The following is a 23565-nucleotide window of genomic DNA, read 5'->3' on the forward strand; positions in this document are numbered from 1 at the left end:
AGAAAAAACCCCAAAAACCCGGGGTGACCGCCGGCTCTGTTCCCCGCGGCCGCCACGGCTGCTCGCCGGGCTGGCTGTGGTGACGGGCGGGAAGCGGCAGGACGCCATCTTGTGGCGCCTTCCCCACCAGTGACGGTCCACGGAGGCCGGCGGCTGGTCGCCCCCCCTCCGCGGACCTCGTTCCCCCTGCCCGGGCGGTGGCTGTCCCCCTCCGTGAGAGGGCCAGGGCCCCACGCCGCCCTCCCTCCAGGGTGCAACCAAACTGCAGGTTTCTGTACGGAGGGACTGGGTTATTGGGGCGCAGGGAGGAGCTGAAGTGCTAGGGAAGGACTTTTCACCTTTTTATCGACAGAAAAAAAAAAAGGGTTTTTTTTCCAAGTGGTGCCCTGAAATAAAGCACCTCACGATCGCGCCTAACTGGGGGCACAGAGGTGCCTTCCTCCCGTCCTTCGCGCACCCCGAGCCAGGGGAGCACAGCTGTGCAAACATGGCAGCCCCTTCACCAGCCCCGCTCACCCGGGGCCATGTTTCTGCCCCCCAGGACCGAGCATGGCATGCAGCTTTCCCAGTGGACCAGGGAGGAATTTTCTGGAAAAAATCGTTCAGATTGGCAAATGCCAGTTTGTTAAACCTCATGGTTTTCAAGGAAAACCACTTTAACCACTGTGAAGCCCAGTGGTGTGCTGGTAACTAAAAGCCTGAGTAACTGCCCCTTTGCTGCATATGCCAGGTGGGCAAATTCTCAACTGGGAAATTAGATAGCGGTAAGGTCTTCGTTTACGGGCAGCTTGCCTTGGCAGTGTTACAGGAAGGTTTCCATGGCCCGGTATGGGAATTCTGGTTAAAGTAAGAAGGGAGGCAAAATAAAAGTCTCTGAGCAGCTGTCGAGCAGCTGTCAGGCAGATACTGTCTTCTGTGCTCACCTCAGAGGGCTCAGCCAACATTCGGAGAAACGATGAGGATCCCAAAGCTCAGGAAGAGAAGATGGTGAAAATGAGTTCTCAAGCTTTATCCCAAGCATAGCCCCGAAGTGCAGCAGCAGAACTGAAAGAAAGGTTTGGTACCTTCATTTCTGAATGAATTGTTCTTGACCTTATTAGTCATTGGACTCAATGCATTGAGTCAAGGCTGAAAGAGGAAGAGCACCTGCATTTGAAAGTTTCTCTTCCCAGAGAATGGTTTGATGCTGTTTGGCTCGACTGCAAATGTGGCAATGCAACCCATCATATCTGCTAAGTGGAGGGAAGTCTGTTGTGACAGTATCGACCACAACATCGTCTGTATAACTTGGCACCCCTCACCCGACATTCATCTTTGCACCAGCATCTTTGGTGTACCTTACAAGTGCAGTTATCTCCTTTGGATTTTTTTTTTCCTGGTTCTTTTCTTCAAAGATGACAATGTAGTTAAGTCAGATTTGGCAAAGGAATTGCTTGTGTACTCTGAAATAAACATGAGAGGTAAAGACCTATGGAAAATAAACTCTTGCATGCAGTTTCTTTTCTCTGGATTTCCTTAGAAGATTGTTTCAAGTTCTTTAGGGAAGGCAAATTCCCTCCTGCCTATAGGTTTCCCAGGTGGTGCTGCTGTTTCTGCCAAAGAAAAGGCTACTTTAGACCAGAGAGCAACCTCCTATCAAACTAGGATCCAAGTCTGGGTTTGAGCTCCTCTGAGAGGTTAGAGTTCTCCTAGCCCGATGTTGTAATATGGGCTGCCATATGGCATGGCATCAGGTGTGGCACTCCCTAGAGAAAATATCTGTCCGTCTGTTGCCTTTCCTTCCCCATCACAAATTCACATAAAAACCTTTCCTTAAAATCTGAGACAGTGAAGGGAATTGCAACATTTACTCCAAAATTCCCCATAGAAGAAGCCTTTGAACTTTCTATTTCTGTTCTTTATGACAACAGTGCAAATGTGCCTTAGACAAGTCCTGGTAAGATTCTTTGTAGGAACTCTTGTGCTCTGTGTAATGCATAGTGATACACAGACATACATATACACTCTGGCAGAGCTAGGTATGAACCTCATGTCTTGGAATATCTCATCTCTTTGTTTCTTTTCCTGTACATTGAAATTATTGCATCCCATAGTCATGCACATGTTTTGAAAACATAAGGAGCTGTTCCACATCTCCTGTTTTGTCTGCATCCAGTCCTCTGTCCTCTCTGGGTTAACTCTTAACAACAGTCACCAGAAGTGCTGTAGTGGCCTTTCTGATCTTAAAAGAGAAAAACAGATTTGTTTTTTTCTTTAGAAAGTAGTAGAGATCTTCTGTAACATCTGAGGTCATTTTGTCTGTCCTTCAATATGGCACAGCTAAAGAATTTCCCTCCATAAACTTTGAGTTGAGCTCATAATCAAGCTAATGTTCAGTGTGTCATACCTTTTTTTTATCTGCAACTGAATTCAGTTTTGTTGAATCTTCATCTCCTCTCCCTGGCTGCTCTGTATCCAAGCCAAGCTGCCTCTTATCCTGACACCTTCTATCTGCTTGAATCACTCTTTGGAGTCTTTTGTGTCATGGTGCCTATTCCTACAGATACAGTGTGTTGTCCTTCACGACTGCTCAAAGGAGTTGTATGGAGAACAAGTAGATCCATTTGAGTTTATTTTGTGTCTGACTGGTGTTGCTTCTGTACAGCTTAAAGCTGCGTTGAGTGTATGAAATCATGTAATGAAATAATGTCACATTACCTTGTGCAGCAGAACATAGCGTTTGGAAGCAAATGAGCCAAAGTCTGTCTTTTGTTGAAGTGTATGGCCTTTTCTGGAGCAGGTTACACCTAGAAGAGAAACAGCAGGAGTCAACAACTGCATTTCAGGCAGGCTATGCTTACATCCAGCTTTTCCTGAGGAACATTAGAAGTTGCTCCACAAAACTGCATGTGGTCTTCTGTAACAGTTATGTCAATGCAAAGGTGAACCTCCAGCAGAAAACAGGCAGATAGCTTAAGGAATGATAGTCATGCTCATCTCATTTTTCCACATTATTGTAGAGTGAAGCAGATTACTTTTACCTTATTGGGAAATGGTAATGGTGCAACCCTCACTGGCAAGAACAAGCCAGCTCAGCAAGGTTGTCTAGGTCTCTGTGGAGCTGGGACTATTCATCTTTGGTGCCTTGTGCTTTGTCCAAACACACTGTCAGCCCTTCACCAATTATAATAAAAGTAATACCTCAAACAGATCGAAAGTTCTTCATTGAGAAAGGATATTCGTTCTTTCCTTTTCAGACAAGTGATGTCTTGTGGAAAGCTAGGAAAGATGCTGTATAATGAAATTATGTAGCCAGTTATCTGAATGTGGAACTGACATAGCCCGTTGCTATGTCTTTGGTCAAGAAGCAGGCTGAACCTGAAGATAAAAATGTCCTTCCCCCCACCCCAGTTCTCATTCCAGTGTCTAACCAGATGTCCAATGTCTGGCTAGAAGTTGCTGTGTGGGCAGCTGTCTCACACCTGGGGCATTGGGCAGTAACAGTTGACTGAGTGGGAGAAAGAGTCTGAACCAGGGGTCTCAGCTTACTAGCTGTCTTGGTTTGAAAAGAACTTAAGGATTTACTGAGGGGATTGGGAGCAAGAAGTCCCTCATACTTGGGCCAAACAATATCTCCTCCAGTAATGCAGGTGACAACATCCCAAGGAAATAAAGAGAAGAAAGAACTAGAACTAGTCACTCCTAGTTAAAGCTCTTTCTTTTTTTCTTTCTTTTTTTTTCATTTTTCCTTGCTCAGTTCCCCAGAGGACTGCTTCTTGAGTTCGCTGTGCTGTGGTACCAGTTGTGACTCAAACTGCTACTTGACTAATTTTTGGTACGTCATTCATAATCTTTCTCTGCAGCCTGTGTGGGCAAACATATTTCCCATTCCTATCCTTGTCACAAGCCAAATCCCAATTATTCCAACATATTTCAGGAAAAAAAACCAAACAAACAAGTGATGTCATGACAACTAGTTTAGGCTGTACTGGGGTTTTGCATTAATTACTCCATGAAAAGGAATTTTCTTAGGAGACAATGGTCTACAACTCAAGAGTGGAGCAAACCTTGGTATCATGTGATCTTAGCCTTCTCCTCTGAGCCCCCCATGATGTTCACTGTTTGTTTGTGAACTGCATGGTTCCCTCTACCACCACCTAGCTGAGCGTGATGTGCACCAACAGTGTGGCTGCAAGGGAAAAACTGTCCCTGGTTAGTCTAGGTGGCTCTTTAGTCTGGTTGTATCGTACTGACAGTAGCTCCTGTCTCCTGAATTAGCCTCACAAAGCTTGGTAAAACACAGGAGAAGCCCTTTTGGACTAGCAAAACCGAGATACAGAACCTACTCTGGGAGGAAAAGTGGCTATTCTCTTCCCTGTGGCCCTCTCCCAAACAAAAATACTTTGCTATTGCTATGCAAAAACTAGGGGCTTAAAAATTTGATTCTCAGCCACATTTTTTTTCCTTCTGAGCAAGCATAAATTGCATTTGTTCTTATAACTTCCATGTCAGTATGTGGGCTACAGGAACAAGGCTGCAGCCGTGATGCTACAGTACTTTATAGTACTGTGCATGGTACTTAAATGCTTTATTTCTTGTTTCCTGTTTGAGGGTGAGATCATTTAATTCATCCAGGCACTGATGAGATGGACACAGTGGAAAAGCAGAGTGACAAGACAGTAGGGAAAAGAAACATAGAATCATAGAATGGTTTAGGTTGGAAGGGACCTTAAAGATCTTCTGGTTCCAACCCCCCTGCCATGGGCAGGGACATCTTCCACTAGATCAGGTTGCTCAAAGCCTCATCCAGCCTGATCTTGAACACTTCCAATATTGGGGCACCCACAACTTCTCTGGGAAACCTGTTTGACTGTCTCACTACCCTCGTTGTAAAGAATTTCTTCCTTATATTTAATCTAAATCTGCCCTCCTTCAGTTTAGAACTGCTGCCCCTTGTCTTGTCACTACAGACCCTGGCAAAAAGTCTTCCTCATCTTTCTTATAAGCCCCCTTTATATATTGACAAGTTGCAATAAGGTCTCCCCAGAGCCCTCTCTTCTCCAGGCTGAATGATCCCAACTTTTTCAGCCTTTCCTCATAGAAGAGGTGCTCCAGCCCGCTGATCATTTTTGTGGCCCTCCTCTGCACCCACTCCAACAGGTCCATGTCTTTCTTGTACTGGGGACCCCAGACCTGGACACAGTACTGCAGGTGGGGTCTCATGAGAGCAGAGTAGAGGGAGACCATCACCTCCCTTGACCTGTTGGCCATGCTTCATTTTATGCAGCCCAGGATGCAACTGACTTTCCAGGCTGCGAGCCAACTTTGCTGGCCCACATCCAATTTTTCATCCACCACTATCTCCAAGTCCTCTGCAGTGCATCTCTCATTCAGTTCATCACTCAGTCTGTACTGACATTGGGGATTGCCCCAGCTCAGGTACAGGATCTTGTACTTGGCCTTGCTGAACTTCGTGAGGTTCACATGGGCCCACCTCTCAAGCCTGTCAAGGTCCCTCTGGATGGCATCCCTTCCAACTAGTGTATCAGCTGCACCACTCAGCTTGGTGTCATCCACCACCTTGCTGAGGAGGCGCTCAATCTCACTCTCTATGCCATTAATATTAAATAGTATTTATATTAAATGGTATTGGTCCCAGTATGGACCCTTGTGGCACACCACTCGTTACATGGTCAGGACACACCACAAGGACACCACTCAGCCTCCACAGGGTGCATACCTAGTGCAACTTTTGCTCCTTTCTCCATTTGCTCCAGTCTCACCCCAATGAGAATAGCCTAACAGGGAACAACTCTGATGAATATGAGTCTTGGTTTACACAGGAATTTGTAGCCAAACCTTTACTATCCAGAATTCTTAATAGCCCTCCATGGTATCTCACCAGGCTATAGTCCAAGCAGAGAAACGCTGCACTTGGCCAGCTCTGACACCAATCAGTCTAGTGCAGAGGACGAGAGATAAATAAAGGGGTTAGTAAAGAAAAAAAAAAACAAACATCTCAGCAGTTTCTCCTATAAAAGGATGCGGCCTAGCCTCTCTGGTTCCCTGCAACACTTACCCACCCATGCAGCTTTAAAGTTCATGTTTAAGGATCACCTGCTGAGTTGAGAATGAGTTTGCTGCTGTTAAGATAGGACTGAGGCTGGCAGTCATATCACATGGATTTAGCCGTGACGTCTTTGAGGGTGCAGAGCTAGGCCACGAGAACAGCAGTGTCTCCTTCTCCTGGAATGCACTCTAAGGGGGAGAAATGAAAGAGAGTGAATAAGAAACAGGGATTATAAATTGCAGCAAGACTTCCCAGGAAACCTAGCCTCCCTCCAAGCCCCAAACCACCAAAGAAGGAGCCAAAGCCCATCTTCACATGGCAGGAGTTGGGTAACTCTCGCTGATTGGGATGGAGCCTGGCCTTTGAGCAGCAACACGATGAGTTCATTTTGACTCATTTCCACGGATATCTGCTTCTACTACCTCTGCTGCAGGGAACTGCAGTTTGAAGCCTTAGCCCTTTAAATAGATTACAGCTATTGCCACAAAAGGCACTAATAAAAGGGGCTCATACTGCACCTGATGAATAGATGCAGAGCTGGTTTCCAAGTTCCTACTGTATCATGAGCAGAATTAAATGAGTTGGTCCCAGGCTGTGACGAAAAGTTTGCTGTATGAATGAAGGTCTTTGAAAGGTCCCCCACTGAAATTAATGAGTGTTGAGAGGCTGTGTACCTTTGGGGCTCCAGAACAAAACATTTAGTTCTGTGTACTAACCATAGGCTTTGCTATACATACATACACACCCCCACACACACTCTCTCATCACAGATTTAATTGTAAGCTAAGCACTCCCAACAGGAGTGAAATTATATGCCTGAAGGAAGGTTATTCATCAAATTTATTTCTAAGATGCTGTGCCCTCAAGATGCAAGCAATGTATGTTCAATCTCTCTCTCTCTCAATATATACTCTCTAGTATGTATTATCTCTTATCTCACCAACACCAGTACTTGAAAGGATGATGTACTCTGCAGCACTTACTCTGTTTTGGTCTATTATTTCTAATGTTGAGAGGCTCTAACACACTTTTCTTCACAGATATAATTAACCCCTTTACTGAGGTGGATGCAGTGTTGTCCATCTCCAACCTGACTGTATGTGGAAAGAAAAAGCATTGCTTCCATTTCTATCTATTTTTTCTCCACTGTATGTTGCCAGAAGGATTGGAACTGAAGACTTCCCCATTATGAGGCACTATGTGTATGAACATGGACGTGATGAAGTTAGGAAAGGAAATGTTTCTCAACCATCATACATGAGATCTGTAAATTCCTTCCAGTCAGGCACAGCTGCAAGCTATCCCCAAAACGGAGCAATGAGGAAATAAAAACCTCTTTCTCCTGTTGCACTAGCTCTCTTCCATAGAGAATTGTGAGTGCGGGTAGGTCCAGATGTTACTGTCATTGAGGTTGGAGGGGAAGTTGCAAGCGTAGCTCACAGGAAAAAAAAACCAACTCTCTGAACACCATATAGCAGGGTATCACATAGCCTGTTGTTCCCAAACAGATCCTTCATGCTTTGCAGTATGTAATTTAATGCTAGGCACTGAAATCTTTTCTCCTTCCTCTCTCCATTTTACTTTTCAAAAAGAGACTCCCTTTGGGAAAGTGGTCCAATCAAGGTAGTAACAGCTTCAAAGGTGTATGAAGGCTTTTAGACAGCCCTGGTTGCTGGAGTAGAATACGAAGGCTGAGCTGCTTGCCTGCCCAGGACTCCAGCACACCGCTAGAGAGTTTGGTCGTTCAGAAAGGATTCGGACAGACATGTGTTGAGTGGGGAGGGCTATCTAAGTACAGCCAGTATGAAACCCAACTCTGTTTTTTTCTTTCTTTTAAAGCCTACTCCTTTAGAGCCTAGGCACCCAGGTCAGGCAAGGATTCATCACCCAGACCTGGTCTCCTGAATGCAAGCCCTTTCCAAAATGGACTGCAAGGCACAGCTCATTTTTAAAAGACCAGAGGAGTATGAGCTCAGTGTTCCACGTGATAACAGGCATGCACCTGAACCTTGTTCACTAACCACACTGTTGGAAGGAAGTAGCTGGAACTGCATTTTTTGGAGGTCAAATGTAGGCAAAGTATGACTGGTTTCTGCCAGATTCGGCAGAGGAAGGTCACTTCTGAGGATCCTAAATTAATTTAGGCAGATGAACACTGGTTGGCTTAGACCCACCCAAGCTGGTGGAAGATCAGGGCATAGCAGAGACAGAATGCTAGAAATCAAGGAGGGGGGGGTTACAGATGAAAATGTAAGCATGTAAAGAATTACACAGGAGGATTTGAGGTTCGTACACTTGGATTTAGGGACCACACTTCTGCCAGTAACCTGTTTTAGATATTTATGTCCTTTATTATCTCAGTCCAGGGCCTTTTTCTTTGGAAGTGAGAAGATTAGCAGTGTCCCAAGTGGTAGCATAGTTCATTAATCTCCAGAGCACTTCATTCCAAGTTCAGCCCAAAGGTCTTTACACTGCTTTGCTTTGCATGCAGCATCTGTAATCTATCTGGGTATTTACACCACACCACTGTTTCAACTGAACATCTACATACAGGATGTCCTTTGACAACTGCTGAAATGCAACCACATCAAAGCAAGAACTGCTTACTTGCTGATGGCACAACTTCACATGTCTTCCTACACAAGAAGCTCACAAACATCCTCTGTCATGCAGTTGGCAGCCTGGCCTAGTGGACAGCTGAATGACCAAAGCATGAAACAATGGATGTGCTGGTGCCTGGTTTTGCCTCAGTTTACCCTCTGTAAAATGGGGCTAATTACACAGTACTGTAGATGGAAAGCACAGATAGGTCTCTACTAAGGTCTAGGGTAAAAACAGCATAGCAAATAACTCATGCATATTTTAAGAAGGGTGCTGTTTCAGATATCGTGCATTTTATAGTCTGAGAGTTTTTTAAACTGGATGAAACAGAGTTCTTAATTACCATTAAACACCAGAACAGAGCTTGTCCCAGATGACACTCACAGTCAACAAGTTTCTGATCTAAAACAGACAAGGAAGCTACAGCACAGCTGAACTAGAAAAACCATAGTAGGAAATATGTTAAAGATTATTTTCTAATGATTCTTGTTGTCATGAGCTAGCAATTTGTTACTGTTACAAAGAACTCCATTTCAGGAAAGAGGATTTTGACTGGAATGAAAAATATTGATGACTTTATGCACTGAGGGATCATTTCAGCTGTGGAGGGAACATAGCAAAAGACATAGGGACAGCAGCTTAAATGTGACGTGCTGAAATTAGCTGGGGGATTAGCTGGGTTAACAATAAGTGCTATTATCAAGGCAAAACCAAAATGCACAAAAAGTCTCTTTCTCATGATTTATGGGCCAGCTTTGTGAAAGAGTCACATCGATAGTGCTAACACCATGAGAAAACTCCAAGTCCATCTTTCTTCCCATACAAAACCACACAGATTATCAGCTTGTGTTAGGAAGCTCCCTCCATCGCGTTACAGCAGAACAATTGTCAGAATGATGCTATTGCTCTTCAGAAGGCACTGATAGCAGTAAACAGCCTTTGGGGAGAGGCGGTTGTGCCTCCATGTCCCAGCTGCATTTCATTTTTCATTCTTCCTTAAAGACCCCACAGACCCATCTGCCCTCAGCGGGGGGTAACCGCAAGGGTGGCATATGGCATGCCCTCCTGCTTCTCCTCCATCTTTGTACAGCTTGTCTGAGCATATCTGGTACAAACCCTTTGCTCAGTGCAGGCTCTCCCACAGACTCTGCAGGGACATAGTATGACTGGTTTAGGCAAAGCTCTGTTGGTTTTCTTCTCCTTCCTCCCCAACCAGCTCACAGTTAATCCATGACATACTACATCCCTCAAAGGGCACCAGACTGACTACTCAACCAGCTGAGAAGTGAATGAAAAAATACAGACCCACTTTGACACCATATCAGCTCACTCTCCAGATAACCCAAAAGCTCGCCAAGAGGACAAGCCTGCTGTCATGCAAGCCCTGGGCAGAGCAATCCCAGATCTTAGTGAGGGTATCAGTTCCAGGAATTTTCCACCCCTGTGGTGAGAGCTTGGATGCTGGAATTTAGCTTGAAGAAGGAAACAGATAGACATCTTGGGAGAGGACAGGAGATGATAGAAAAACTTCAGTGAATAAAAGCACCATTACTTATACACACTGGGAAGCAAAAGGAGATCCACAAGTTAAGCATGGAGACACAGAGAATTAAGTGCTAATAATCCAGAAAGTCTTCCACCCAGAGCTATTCTGTCACTGGAACATTTGAACCTGTTTTAAGGATGATCTAAAATAAGATCAAGCACCCAGCAGCTGCATCCATACGGAGCTTTCCTTGGAGAAGGGAAACTGGAAACTGGCATAATTTTCTTTAAGCTCTACTCCAGACATAAGGCTGCAGCTAAGATATACATGCCAACAGTAGCTTTAAAGTAGCCTTCTTGGATACCAATAACAGCATAGCTACAGCCCCCTTCTCAGCCCTGCAACCTGGGGAAATTCACAAATTCCTAGACAAGGGTATCTGTGTTGCACTAATTTTTAATACCTGAGGTGGTTAAGTAGAAAACTGCAGGACTGCAGCAACGGCTTCCTCTCACCAGCTCTGGGCAAATCCAGTAAACCAGCCCCACAGCCCCATGACATGTATGCAAGCCAGTGCTTTAAATGAAGAGGAATAGCCTCATGTCCAGGCTGTCCCCACTGACCTCTCAGCACTTGCATTTACATTTGTGTGGGCATAACTCAAATGACCATTTGACCAGCTCAGGGCCACTGAACTGCTGTTTCTCTCAGCATGAAATGTTTTTCTTGGGACACGGGGGGAGGGACGGACACCCCAATACCCTCCCCATCCCAAATACACATTGCCTTGTCCACCCAGCTACGCTGGTATGCCCTGTGCCAGGGCTTGCCTTGCCTTGCCCAACAGAGCCCCAGACCTGCCTCTGTCTGACACAGCTTACCACGGGTGGGCTCTACGGGGCTGCAGGGTAAGGCAGAGGCAGCCTGTTCTGTTTGTATATTTACAGGGCATGAAAGCCAAACTGGGAAAGGACTTTGGTACAGTGCAGCCAAGTAACTATAAAGTACTGCTTTAAAAAGCCACAAGGTCACCTTTACTGACATTTGGATAAGGATTTTTTGGAAGTCACAGGACTGGGAGATGGGCTTGTTGTGCCTACGATCACAGGAGAGGGATTTATGTGCTGGTCAAGAAGGCTGCATTGTTTTGATTCTTTCATATTCATAAATGCTCATTTATTAGCCTCTTGGATAAAAGAGGCTGATTGGGATTTCTCTTCTCACTCAACTGTAGTTCCAGGTGGCTTCCTTGACTCTGCCCAGCACACCTTCATGAAATTTAACAGCCCCCTACTTAACAGTACTCTCCAGGTGCCATGTCCTTGCACAGTCTGTCTTCTCACTTGGTTAGACCTTAAGAAAACCTGGTTTCACAGCCATACTTCATTTAAGCACAATGTGAGAACTAATATATATCATCCTCTCAAATGAAGAACCAGCACACATGCACTCTGGAATCTGAAGGATTTGTACAGAGGGGCTTTGCTAATCATGTGTGTTGTGAAGCTGGTGCTTGTGTATAGATATCCGTGTGTGTGTGTTCTCAGTCTGAGAAGCAGCACAGACTCTGATAGTCTAGCCCTGCGCAGCCTGAACAAGCAAGGATGCAGCCTTGAGCAAACCTGAGAGGAATGAATCCAGGAAGGAGGACATGTTCTGAGGCCATGCACCTTCTGGAAAAAAACGTTATGGGCAAGCAAGTCTACATTAAAGAAACACTTGGCTCCACCATAGGTTTGTTTTCCACAGTGGCATGACATACGGGACAGATTTTGGCCAGGTGGTAGAAAACATAGGGATCACGACAAAAATAATCCTCGTCTGCAAGCATGTGGTGTAGGTGAGCATTTAAGTCTCCTTATTAAATTACAGTGTCATATAGACATTACATCCTTTAGGCAGTGTCTGTGCTTCAATAGCCAGAAACCAGACATATCTGTTCAGTGACTGATGTGGACTGGAAACCTCACTGCCCTTTCCTCATGCTAGCCCTGCAGGGAGACGCAAACATGAAGAATGCCACGAGCTTCATGCTAATGTGCTGAATATTTAACATAATTAGTCACTGGAGCCCCATCCCTTTCTCCCGCTGAGGTGACCCAGAGACAGATCACAGGATTAATAATATGGTCCCCAGCACTTGCTCCTTGATGCCACTTGACGTTGGCAGGTGTTTTGGAGCCAGGCAGGATCAGCAGGCAGAGGTAAAGACAAGGGGGACAGGCACCGCAGCCTGCAGTAGTGTTGCACCCTGGCTGGGGCTGACTGGCGCATTTGCAGAGCGCCTGGGAAGCGAGGGCCTGCTCCCCACGTCTGAGATCCTGATGAGTTGCCGGCATCTGACACCGAAGCCCGAGAGAACGCAGACAGGTCACTGGCTCAGTGCCATAGGGAGCTCTGCCATGCAACGGAAACCGTGGCTGTAGGAGAAGAATAGTATGTCAAGTGCAAAGCAGCAAGGATGTTTTTCAACCTAAGGACGGATGCAGGTGCATAACCCATTTGCTGCCAGAAACAGCATTATTAGCATAGAAGAAATTGCAGGAATGCATGGAAAGCATAGGACAGCCATAAGCCAGACCTGGCTGTAGTCAGTATGTACGTGCTAGAGCAAGGAGGCTGGCAGCCACACACTCCACATCCCATCGTGTAACCGGGAATGTGTATGTGACACCAAATAGCGCTAACGGGGAGCGGGGCTGGGCACAAGCCCCTGGGACCCATCCTCCTTATGTAAAGCTGTTCCTGGAAAGGAGGCAGGAAAATTTCTGGGCTTATGCTGATATGGTTTATCTCCACTAAGGGACTTTGTCCCATACATGAACCAGAAAAGCCACATGTGCTAGTAGTACAGTGAAAAGAGTGACTCCAACAAAGATACTGAATCAATGTAACATGGAGCTGAAAAACCCTTTCCCCACCATCCCCTTTCCTCTAGGAAACTTCCCCTGTCCCTAAAGCAAGGGCTGTTGCGGAAGCTTTATGGAATCACTGTGTGGGAATTACATGTATCGCTACACTATGTCAGAACTGCAGCCAAGGGCATGCTCAGTACCCAGAGTAGCAAAGGTGCAGACATGTGGATTTCACCACAAGCATCCCAACCCACTGACCCTGCTGGCGATAGCTCCACTGTTACTGGTATCTGAACTTGCTGGTTCATCTCAGCTTGCACATCTTCACCGGGCCATCAGCACAACCAGAAAACCTACATCAGGCCCCACATCTGACCAACACAGATTTAAGGATAGTCCCTAGTACACTGACACAGCAGGGTAGGGCAGGCAGTGCAAAGGGTCAGCGCTCCCAATGGACCCACATTTATTCCAGGTACCTAATAACCAGTAGCTAGGCACAACATATATGCAAACCCTCCCTCCTCCACCACATTGCCCGACATAAAAATATCTAGAGATGACTCCGGTCCCACTCAGACTGACAGAGGCAGCTGCTCTAGCAGAGCTTTTAATCCTAAAGCAGAGCCTGTTGTCACTGGCAGGAAATCTTATTGTGTTGGACAGGCAATCCTAGACCTTAATTAAATAGGTTGCCCTCCCTGCAAAGCCAGACAGACTAGACTGGAGTCAGATGAAGTAAGTTGCTTAAGCCAGGGACCACCTGGCTGTAACTTCATCTAGGTGACAGCATATGCTTTTGTGACCCTCTCTGAAAGGCTGAAGCCCCAAGCAAGCTCCCAGAGGTAAAGTGAGGATTTGTAAAGAGCAAGAAATCAGAGATGCTCTGTTCTGGGAAGGAATTCATTCCTTCTCCTTTCAGAGACTGAAATTTTCTGGCCTTTGCCCTGACCAAAGACGCAGCAGATCATGCTGGTTCAGGATTGATTTTTAAGGGAGCTGGTGGCTCCTCCTCTGCCTCCATTACACACAGTGTAGCAGGGGGTGCTTTGAACCAGACCCTACTAGTAGCTTCTAATACTGAGCACCTCATTTTTCTTTCTCATGCTTACCCTCACACTATCTCTGTGAGATAAGGCACATTACTTTCGCCATACCAGAAAAGAGCAGCCGTGTCGACTCCACGCATTTCCCCTAGTCACGACCCAGCTGCTTGCTTCTGTAGCATCCCACTGCTGTGCAAAGACGTGACCCTGCCGTGAGTGCTCTCAACCCTGTGCAAATATACAGAAAGACAGCATGCTGCTCATCCACCTTGTTTTCTGCATGGAGACAGCATGAGTGCATATGTCAGAAGAGACTGCAGCACCCTACTGCTGAGGCCCTGAGCTGGATGATGGGGATGGAGGAAGAGGAAGGAATAAGGACCCCAGTGCTCACTGTGGGGTATAACTGCCCCTCCGACTAGGCCCAGCCAGAGAAACTGCACAATTCCCAAAGAGCCAGCTAGTCCACTGTGAACCCGGGTGTCAGGTCAAGACTTTGCACTCAAAACCCCTTTTCAGGCTCCAACCATTTCTGACTAACCCTTGGACAGCCTTAGGCACAGTGTGGCCCTCAGCCTCTCCCCCACCTCAGTAAAATTTGGTCACTCACTGGGGTACCAGGATGGGTAGAGGGCAACGGGCAGAGGTAGGTGCCTTGCCGCTGTGTCTGTCCCTTAAGCTCCCCCACAGGACACAGGTATACACCTGTAAACACAGTGCAGCATGCACTGCAGAGGCACCTCAGCAAAAACGCAAAACGGTACAGAGACCAAAGCTTGGGTCTTCAGAGCATACGCTGCCGTTGCAACCTTCTTCCCGGGCTAATCAGCCCTGCTTGCCATTGCCTGGAGCGAACAACGCGCTGCGCTGCTGCTGGGACCCGAGGCTGCTCACACGTGCTACCTCCCCTTAAGCAAAGAGCCTTCCCTCACCACGTTCCCCCCATCACAGAAGTGGCCATGGCCGTTAGTCAGGGAGCACTTCTCAGCTCCAAGGCACTGAGTCTAGGCTGCTGTTCTGTGTTGTGAAGTCCAGTAACCAGGTCATGACCCCATGGTGACATCCGAGTGCCCCGAGTCCCCTGGCTGACAGAGATGCCACGTGCCGCTGAAGTCATGGGCTGACACCGCATGATGTGGTGCAGCTGGAAACGTATGCAAAACACCTTTCTGCTTTCTCCGTCTCCCCCGCTTCTCACTGGAGTGCCTGTAAAGCCAGGAGCAAACACACGACACTGGTGCAGGAATTTTTATTTTTCTGAGAAACACATACTTTACTTCCCAGTGCAACAGAACTTCAGATGCGTAGCAGCGGCTACCAGAAACCTACAGATCGCAGGGAGTACTGCTTTTTGTAGTTTTGCTGTGAGTTTAGCAACTAATGCAAGTTTCTGAGCTGGCAGACCCTGGAGACTGACTGGCTGCATTCACCCTACAAAGCAAGGTAATACTGCGCTGGAAGTTCTCCACAGTAACCTGCTAACCTCCTGTGCGAGGAATGGGATGCTGTGCCCCTGCTTCCCATCCTGACATCCCTTTCAAACCATTTGAGTCATCCCTTCACGCTCTCATTCACCGCACACCTCAACACTCCCCTTGTTCCTCCACATCCCTTCATCTCTGGCCATGCCATTCACCTCTCAGATGAGACTAGGTTTTGGGGAGGGAGAAGGAAAAAGGGGATAGGATAGGCAGAAGCTTACAGATAACCCCTTACATTATTTTTCCTAAGAAAGCAGATTATTTGTCTTGTATACATGAAGCCAGGAAACAATGGTTTATCATGGATATCGCTGAGTGCCTCTACGCTGCCTGGAGTGACTCTTGGCTTCTCATCAAAGCTTTCCCACACATCTTGGGTGGCCAATTGTGAGATGTCCAAAACAGCGCTGGGGAAGCTACTCTAAGATGCATGGCCAGGCCTCCATCATGGTGTTCCTCTATGCGTATGTGCTAACCCTGGAAACCGAACTCCTTGTACTTGCTGGCCATATCATTTCGGAACAGCTCCAGGGCCTTCTTCATTGCAGCCTGGGAATCAGCCCCAAAGTCTGCAGAGTGTTTTTCGGCAATGACCTTGATAATGGCTTCAGAAATGAACTGTGAGGAAGGAAAGAGAGAGAGAAAAACTGAAGGGACACTCGAGGTTTATTTTCAGAAAAGCCAGACTAAGAAATAGGTTGCAGAGCCTGGAAATATCTTCGAGCTAATTCAATAGCCCTTCCCACAGTCTCTGGAGAGACACTGAGGTCTAGCATGCAAGGAACCTGGGCTGGGCAGAAGAACTGGGCTCTATTCCTAGCTCTGACGCTGATCTGCTTCATGACCTTGAGTAGACCATGGCCCTTCCCACTCTTTGTCTGCCTCATCCATTAAGGCTGAAAATTCATGCCCTGTGTTTGTAGAACACTTAGTTTTGTGGGTCTTGGTCTCCAATGGATCCTCCAGGGCTTACTCTAAAACTGTATGTCCCTCGTGTCCAGCCACTGACAGTTCTTATGTAATGTAGTTTCCCAGGCATGCAGAGGCTGCTTGGGCTTGTTTATTATTGTCAAGGGTTGCTCAGACTGCATGTGGTGTTTGGAATGGGAAATCTAAACTTGGATATTCACATACCATTCGCATACCATGAGCCCTTTCTGTGCCTCTTCCTGCCTGTACACAGAGACCTCGGACTTGAGGCAGAGCTCACTGAAGTCCAGCTAGCCATCAGTAAATAAAAGCGCAGCTCTCACACAGCTGTCTTGCACACATTCACTACACATCAGACACCAAGATTCCCTCCCCTTTTCCATACCTCCAGATATTTGACAGGGATTTTGTGCTTGGTCGCATGAGTTTGAGCCAGGGGCTTCAACTCTGACTCATGATTACCCTTCTGCTTCAGGATTTTGCCCAGCTGGGTAAACACAGTAAGTCCATGTTTCTTCAGGTCTTCAGAGCCCTTCATCTGATCAGGAGTCTTCAGGCCTTTGAACTTTTCAAAGCGATCCAAGGTCTCGGGGTGGTCCTGAAAGAGTCTGTGGACAAAAGTAGAGGGACTTGTGAGACTTGAGAGAGGTGTCATCCAGGCCAGAGCTGAGGTCCAGCTGCTCCAGGTATTTCAGAGTATATGGACAGGCAAAGGTGTGATAACCCGCTTCTCTCCCCAAAGAAAGCTCTAAGCTACACCCTGCTAGCAGAGGCTACTTCAACCTGGGAACTCTGACACTTTAGATCCTTTCCAAATTACCACCATTCACAATCACTCCTTTTAGCATGTATATAAGCCAGGGAAGCATCTGACCCTATTCTGAATCTAGTTTAAGTGTTTTTCATCTTTCCTCTGGTAGGTTGTTCCACAACCTGATGACACTCTGTGTGCAGAAGTTTCCTTTTATTTATTTTGTACAGGCTGCTTTTTATCATTAACAAATGATAAAAACCCTCTTGTCTTTGGAGAGCAGAAGGTCCTGACATACCTCCCTTTGAGTATTGTTTCTACTTTAATCCCATTCTCTTACACACGTCCTAACATGATCTCCGCTGTGTTTTTCCATTCCCTCTGGCTGTGACAGAGACACTGCCCTAAACATGTCCAACTAGAGCGACAGAGCAAGTGTCCACAATTTTTTTATATAGCTCTACTAACTCTTTGGCACCAGTTCCTGGGTTATGTCAACTGTATTATGATAGAGACAGGAGCCAAGGCCGGTCATGGTACTGAGAGGTAAATTCTTGCATTCATGTGAAGGAAAAACCAAACCAAACCAAACCAAACCACCTGTCTTCGTTGCCTTACTGTTGCTGAGGAGCCAACCTGTAGACCCCTGGCTCTCACCAGGACCCTCTTCCCAGCCCATCTCTGCATTGACTAAGAAAGGAAAATTCTAGAGGCTTCTCATACACAAGAAAATGGAGCAGCCTCCAGCCTCAGGTCCCTCACATCTGGAGCTCAGGTGTTCTTGAACACCAGCTGGATGGGAGACCTTACTATGCCCCCACCCTATGATTGCAGACTTAGAGGAATTTGGTTCCTGCCCTTTTCTCCCACCCCCCAACTCAACCCAGCTCACTGCCAGCAGCGTAGTTCCTCCACCGGGAACCGTGGCACCTCACAGAGAGTCCTTGGGAGCAAGTGGGTAACAAGAACACGGGGCCTTCAGGCATGCTGGTGCCACGCCATGCAGTGCTATACATAGGCACTCTGATCCCAAAATGGAAATGAAATCAAGAAGGTGGAAGAGTGTCTAAAAGACAGGCTAGTGTTGTCCCCGCTGCTTCCTCCCGGCTGCATTTCCTAGGAGACAGGATGCAAGCACCACAGGCAACCAAACCGGTAGGAAATTTCACTCTTTTCCCTGCCAGACTCCTAGAGTGAAGGTTAAAAGGGGATACTGCTTGTTGCGATTATTAGGAGCAGTCTAATAATTAGGTGTTGAGAGACATCAGCTCCCTTGCACAAGTTTATTTTCAGGTATTATACCCTCTGATGGGCATCATCCAACTAGTTGAAGCACCAGCAAAAGCAATGTCTGTCTTTACAGCCAGGGCCCTACAGCTTACGTCCGTGAAGCGGCTCACCCAAGTTACCTGCAGCAGTGTCTGGAGCTCCAGCCCAGGACCTCAGCCACGAAACCAGCCTCCCTCCCACAGCACAGTGATTGTACGCTTGCTCTGCCCTTGGAGTGTGCTGGTACTGGGACTACCAGGGCTTGCGTTCCATCTAGAACTGGACATTCCTCTTAAGTATGTTGCCATGAGGTCCAGACTCTCCACTGTATGATGTAAGTATAGGTTAAACTACACTAACAAATACCTCAAGCACGTGGAAAACACAAGATGTTCTGCGGCAAAAAGATGCTGTAGATGAGTGACCAGTCTTTGCTGGTGTTTCATTTCAAAGCTCTCCAAGGGATTTCTGTACTCTACCAGGTGCGGAGCACACCACCATCAGCCTTTCCTTTTATCCTGTATCTTTCCATGACAGAGGTTGTGTCCCACCCAGAGAGATGAAAAAACCTTTCACCTTGGAATGGGATGGAGTTATTTCTAAACATTTCCCTCCCTTGTGTCTGGCTATGGCTGAATCATGTCTGCCAAAGATGATATACTCCCAAGACTCTTGAAAATTCTTCCAAGGAATATTTTTTTTTTCCTTTGCAAAACATCCGGTTGAATCAATATTTTCTAAACATATTCCTAGGATGCAACATCTACCTAAGAAGTCTTTAACAATGCATACTGAGACACATTTCTAAACCAAGAGCTGCTGGGCTTCCCCTGCCTCTCTCCTCCCTCAAAAACCCCTTGAAGGAACATGAAATGACCTGGGTTGGCTGGGGAGCACAAAGTCACAGGGGAGAGGGGTGTCACCTATTTATTTAATGGCACGCTCTGCCCTGCAATACCTGTAAGAAAAATGATATTACCATTTCAGTTGGAAACAGCTTTTACAGTCTTGTGGCACTTCCAGAGCCAAAGTAGCCACCTCACAGAGATGGACTGTGGGGAGGGCTCAGGTTCCTGCTGCCCTTCCAGCATGCCCGCTCTGGACCGCATGAGGGGAGAGCCATCACATTGCCACCCGGCTGCCCCCATCTCTCCCTTCCCTTCAAGTGGCAGCTGAACTGGGCTGTGATAAACAAGGTAAATAAAACAGCCCCCTGCTTTGGCTCGTCTTTGAAAAAGCTTTTCAAAGATTTTCAGTGGATTTGCCTGGTGGTGTGGGCTCCTTTCTTTAGCTGTGCTTAGGCTAGGAAACTCCCCAGGAGGATGCCATATCCCCACTGCTCTCCTCAGTGTCCGCACCCTTCCAGCACATCGGACTGCACACAGGCTGAGAGGGAGATCTGGAGAGAGTCTCCTCAAAGTCTCCATCCCTGCTGGTCTTTAAGGACAGGCTAGGATCCAACACCTACCCAATGTTTTTTCCCACCCTGCAGCCCTGAGATCCCTTCCAGATTGATTTTCGGTGACGTGCTGCTGGCCCCCAGGGTGTTCCCCTCTCGGGGGGGCAGGACCGCAAGGACAGCATGGGAGCAGGGGTCGTCTCAGACGGAGACCTTACAAGCAGTCCCACTCTGACACTGGAATCATGAAGGAGGGAAGCAGGGGGAAGGATGCGCCTCGTTTCACACCCAGACCTCAAATTCATCATCAGGAAGTGGACAAGTGTTACCACCCAGATTTCTGGCCAAAAAGCAGGATGGGCAGGGCTCTATCAGGTGAGACTAAAGTCAGGAGAGGGAAACACTCAGGTACTTCACAGTTAAATTTACTGAAATCATAGATTCCAAGAAAATTGTCACAGAGGTGATTTTCCTCTCCGTCCCTGCCTCCCCACATCCTTGCTGCAGAGCATCTGAAGGCCCAGGACACACAATTAGCTCCAGCATTTCTTGCCGTGATGCTTGGGCAATGAGGATGCGAAGCAGAGCTTTGCCAGCAGAGGCAGAGGGAGTGATAAAGTCCCACCATCTTTTGAAAGCAGCACTGGCCGGCTCCTGCACCCATAGACAGATGGAGAGACAGAAGCACAGCCACTTTACACAGTGAGTAATTTTTAACCCAGAAACCATAGCAATGGAAAAACCACCACCTATAACAAAGAAAACAGCCTGTTGAAATAAACACTGCCAAACACAAGCCCCCATACTAGATATACACCTTCCTTGGTCTCTCATCAAAAGCCCTCAGCCTTACTCTTAGGACCGAAGCTTCTTGCCTACCTCATTAAAACTGCATGGCCATGGCCGGCGAGGTCGGACTCCACCTTTCCCCAGATGGCCAGGACTTTCTGCCATTCCTGATCACTGAGCCCCATGGTTCACCGAAGGCAGGTCCCAAGCACTCCCCACAGCCGTTTGCCTTTCCCCAAAGGGTGTCTGGAGAGCTCACCCGTGGGATTTATAGCCCCTGCTCACAGACCTACACCTGTCAATCGTCAGCTGGACCTCTTGCTCTCTTTCAGGCTTGTCTAACCTAATCAGCCTCCCTATTTTTTTCTAGGAAGCTATTTTGGGTCAGGTGCTATTGTGGGTGCCACTGATGGCATCATTTCTGCGTTTCGTATTGGACTGGCACATGTCCCACTCTAGACAGAAAGGGCACTGCCGAAACACAGTGCCAGGAGCCTGCCCCAGGTTCCCAAGGACCCAGAGACAGTGTCAAGCTGTATGGCAGGAGATTCCTGAAGAACACTGTCATCTGCAAGGCCACCCCGCCTCCCTCTCCCCTGGCCTTCCAAGGGCAGGCAGGAGAAAAGGCCAGGACAGCCGGTAGCATCGGCTCCATTGCTCCAAACGCCTTTCCTTTCCCATGCTGATCTCACTCTCCTTTTCCCCTGGGATAACACACACCATTTACTAATAGGGAAGAGCACAGTGTTAGAAGAGACGTGTCCTTGAGAGCTAACCATATTCAAAGTGACCCAGTCTTCTCACCAGCCTCTGCAGGAGGGATGAAGGGGATAAAAGCTATACGAGAGCCAGTTCCCCTGCATCTGCCTGCTGGGATTCTTCTGCCTGCCTCTCCGGGGAACGCCCAGGATTAGCCGCTGGCTGAGCCTGGATATTGGAGCTAACAGACGTACAGCTGAGCCAGGAGGGTGATTTGTAGCAGGCCAGAGACACAAGGACACAGCAGGGCTTCACTCAACATGCACCCAGCCAGCGGTTAAGGTCTCAGGCTACCTCTGTCAAGCCAAATATCAGTATTGGGAGGAAAAGCCACTGGGCTGACAAACAACGTGGGTATGCCCTGGGACATCTCCCAGCCCCGTCCGGACTGGTAACGGCCTGGCACACCAGCGGGGTGATTAGTCCCTTCCAGGGGGTGACTGCAGTCAGACCACAGCCCGATAACAAAGCCCAGCTAGCGCTGCTGTCCCGAAGCATGCACCTACCTCTGGACGCTTCCAAAGGGGCGCACGCCACAGGCCTTGGCAGGCGAAAAATGTCAACCGAGGGCTGAAGACATCTGCCTTGGGGCTCAGGAGAAGAGAACGCAACCCCACGGTCCCTGCCGCAGTACTGCAGAACCTGAGGTGCATCGCTGCCTCTGCACCCATCCAGTCTCTGCAACGTGGGAACAGTCTCCCTGCTCCAGCCTTGCGAGAGGAGAGAAGCGCCCACCTGCAAGGGTAATTGGGCAGCGAGGAGGATGGAGGCACAGAGCCTCGCACCCCTCAGAAACACACAGATTTAAAGGGAATAGTTTGGGTAAGAAGGGTGGCAAAAGCCAAATGGAGGTGTCAGCTGGCATCCAAGCCTAGAGGTAAGGGAATTTCGGCTGTTATATGTTGCGAGCCTCTGTCAGCCAAGGCAACCTGTGACCCTGCAATCTTCCCCTTCCCTATGCACCCATTCGCTTCACATCCCAAAATCCACATCCTAAACACTTCAAGGTTGAGATTTCATCCTGATTTACCCACGCAAACACCAGACCACCACCAATTACCCAGACTAAGCTAAACTGATGGAAGAGAGCTTAGGGCCCCTCCAGCTCATTCCTCATGTTGTTCTCCACAGCGCAGGGCTGAGATGGGAGAGTTCACATACCTGCGACCTCCCTCCCAGAGTACTTATAGCAGTAAACAAGCATTTGCACCATCCCAGGCTCGCCCTTGGGTAGGATCCTGAATACTGACCTTACTGTTTTACACCATGTTTCAGACACGACAGAAATGTGCTCCTGGTACACGAGAGGCTGCTGCTTATGCACCAAGCTCTGTTCATATTCCCCAAGCTGAAACTACTCAGTTGCCGTAATAACTTCATTTGAAGTTGGTCAACTCTCTGCAGCTTTCCCCAGGGCTGTGAAGCCAACAGTCCTGGTATGGACATTAATGTTAAATGGTCAGAAGGCTTAAAAAGAGTATGGGATTCCATATTGCTTTTTTTACAAGTGAAGTAGTAATGAATGAAATCATAAGCTCTTCTCCCTAGAGCTTAAATAAATAGTCTACAGAAATACTAAAAGCTTTATAGCACACCAGACCGCGCCTCAACCCTGCAGCCGGGAAAAGGACGTAACATTTTAGCATCCACAGGCCTCTCCTCTCCCCCTCGGGGCAAAAATCTATCACTTGCATAATCATCTCGATAAACGCAAACTACAGAAAGCCAAACTATCGGCTGTCCCCTTTAAAAACCGCCGGGTGGTTGAATAACCCGTTTCAAAAGTCTGCACCCACACACCTAAGGCGCTCTCGCTAAACGACCATAAAACGTATCGCTAATAGTTTTGGCCACGTTTTGGGGTGCATGCCTGGATGCTGTCGCCTCGGTGCAAAGCCTCCCCCCATCCCCCCGGGGCTGGACCGCGACCACCCGGCGCAGGTACCCCCCAGGGGGTCTCCCTGCCCGGGCAGAAGCCGCCGCAGCAGCCCGGCTCCGTCGGCCAGGGCTTGCTACCATCTAGTGGCCACGGGCGACAAAGCCACGGGGACTGGAGGCCACCTCCAAACCCTTACTTGGAATCTCGGGAAGGTGGGCAACGTGTAAGCCCTCAAATTTCGGAGTGACCCCCCCAGGACGGGCAGGACTGC

The 23565-nt window shown here is 47.8% G+C and overlaps 1 protein-coding gene across 1 annotated transcript; it reads right to left on the reverse strand.

Moving 5' to 3' along the window:
• Positions 1-15757: 15757 nt before the first annotated feature.
• MB (myoglobin) lies at positions 15758-20900 on the reverse strand. Its single transcript, XM_010585379.1, has 3 exons — positions 20747-20900; positions 16834-17056; positions 15758-16136 (listed from the first exon to the last, which is right to left on the reverse strand). The coding sequence occupies exons 1-3, from the start codon at positions 20839-20841 to the stop codon at positions 15990-15992; spliced, it is 465 nt and encodes a 154-aa protein (XP_010583681.1). The 5' UTR covers positions 20842-20900; the 3' UTR covers positions 15758-15989.
• Between the last annotated feature and the right edge of the window lie 2665 nt (positions 20901-23565).

This window comes from Haliaeetus leucocephalus, unplaced genomic scaffold (genome assembly GCF_000737465.1).
Source record: "Haliaeetus leucocephalus isolate CR32 unplaced genomic scaffold, Haliaeetus_leucocephalus-4.0 Scaffold101, whole genome shotgun sequence".
In the NCBI taxonomy this organism is placed as follows: Eukaryota; Metazoa; Chordata; class Aves; order Accipitriformes; family Accipitridae; genus Haliaeetus; species Haliaeetus leucocephalus.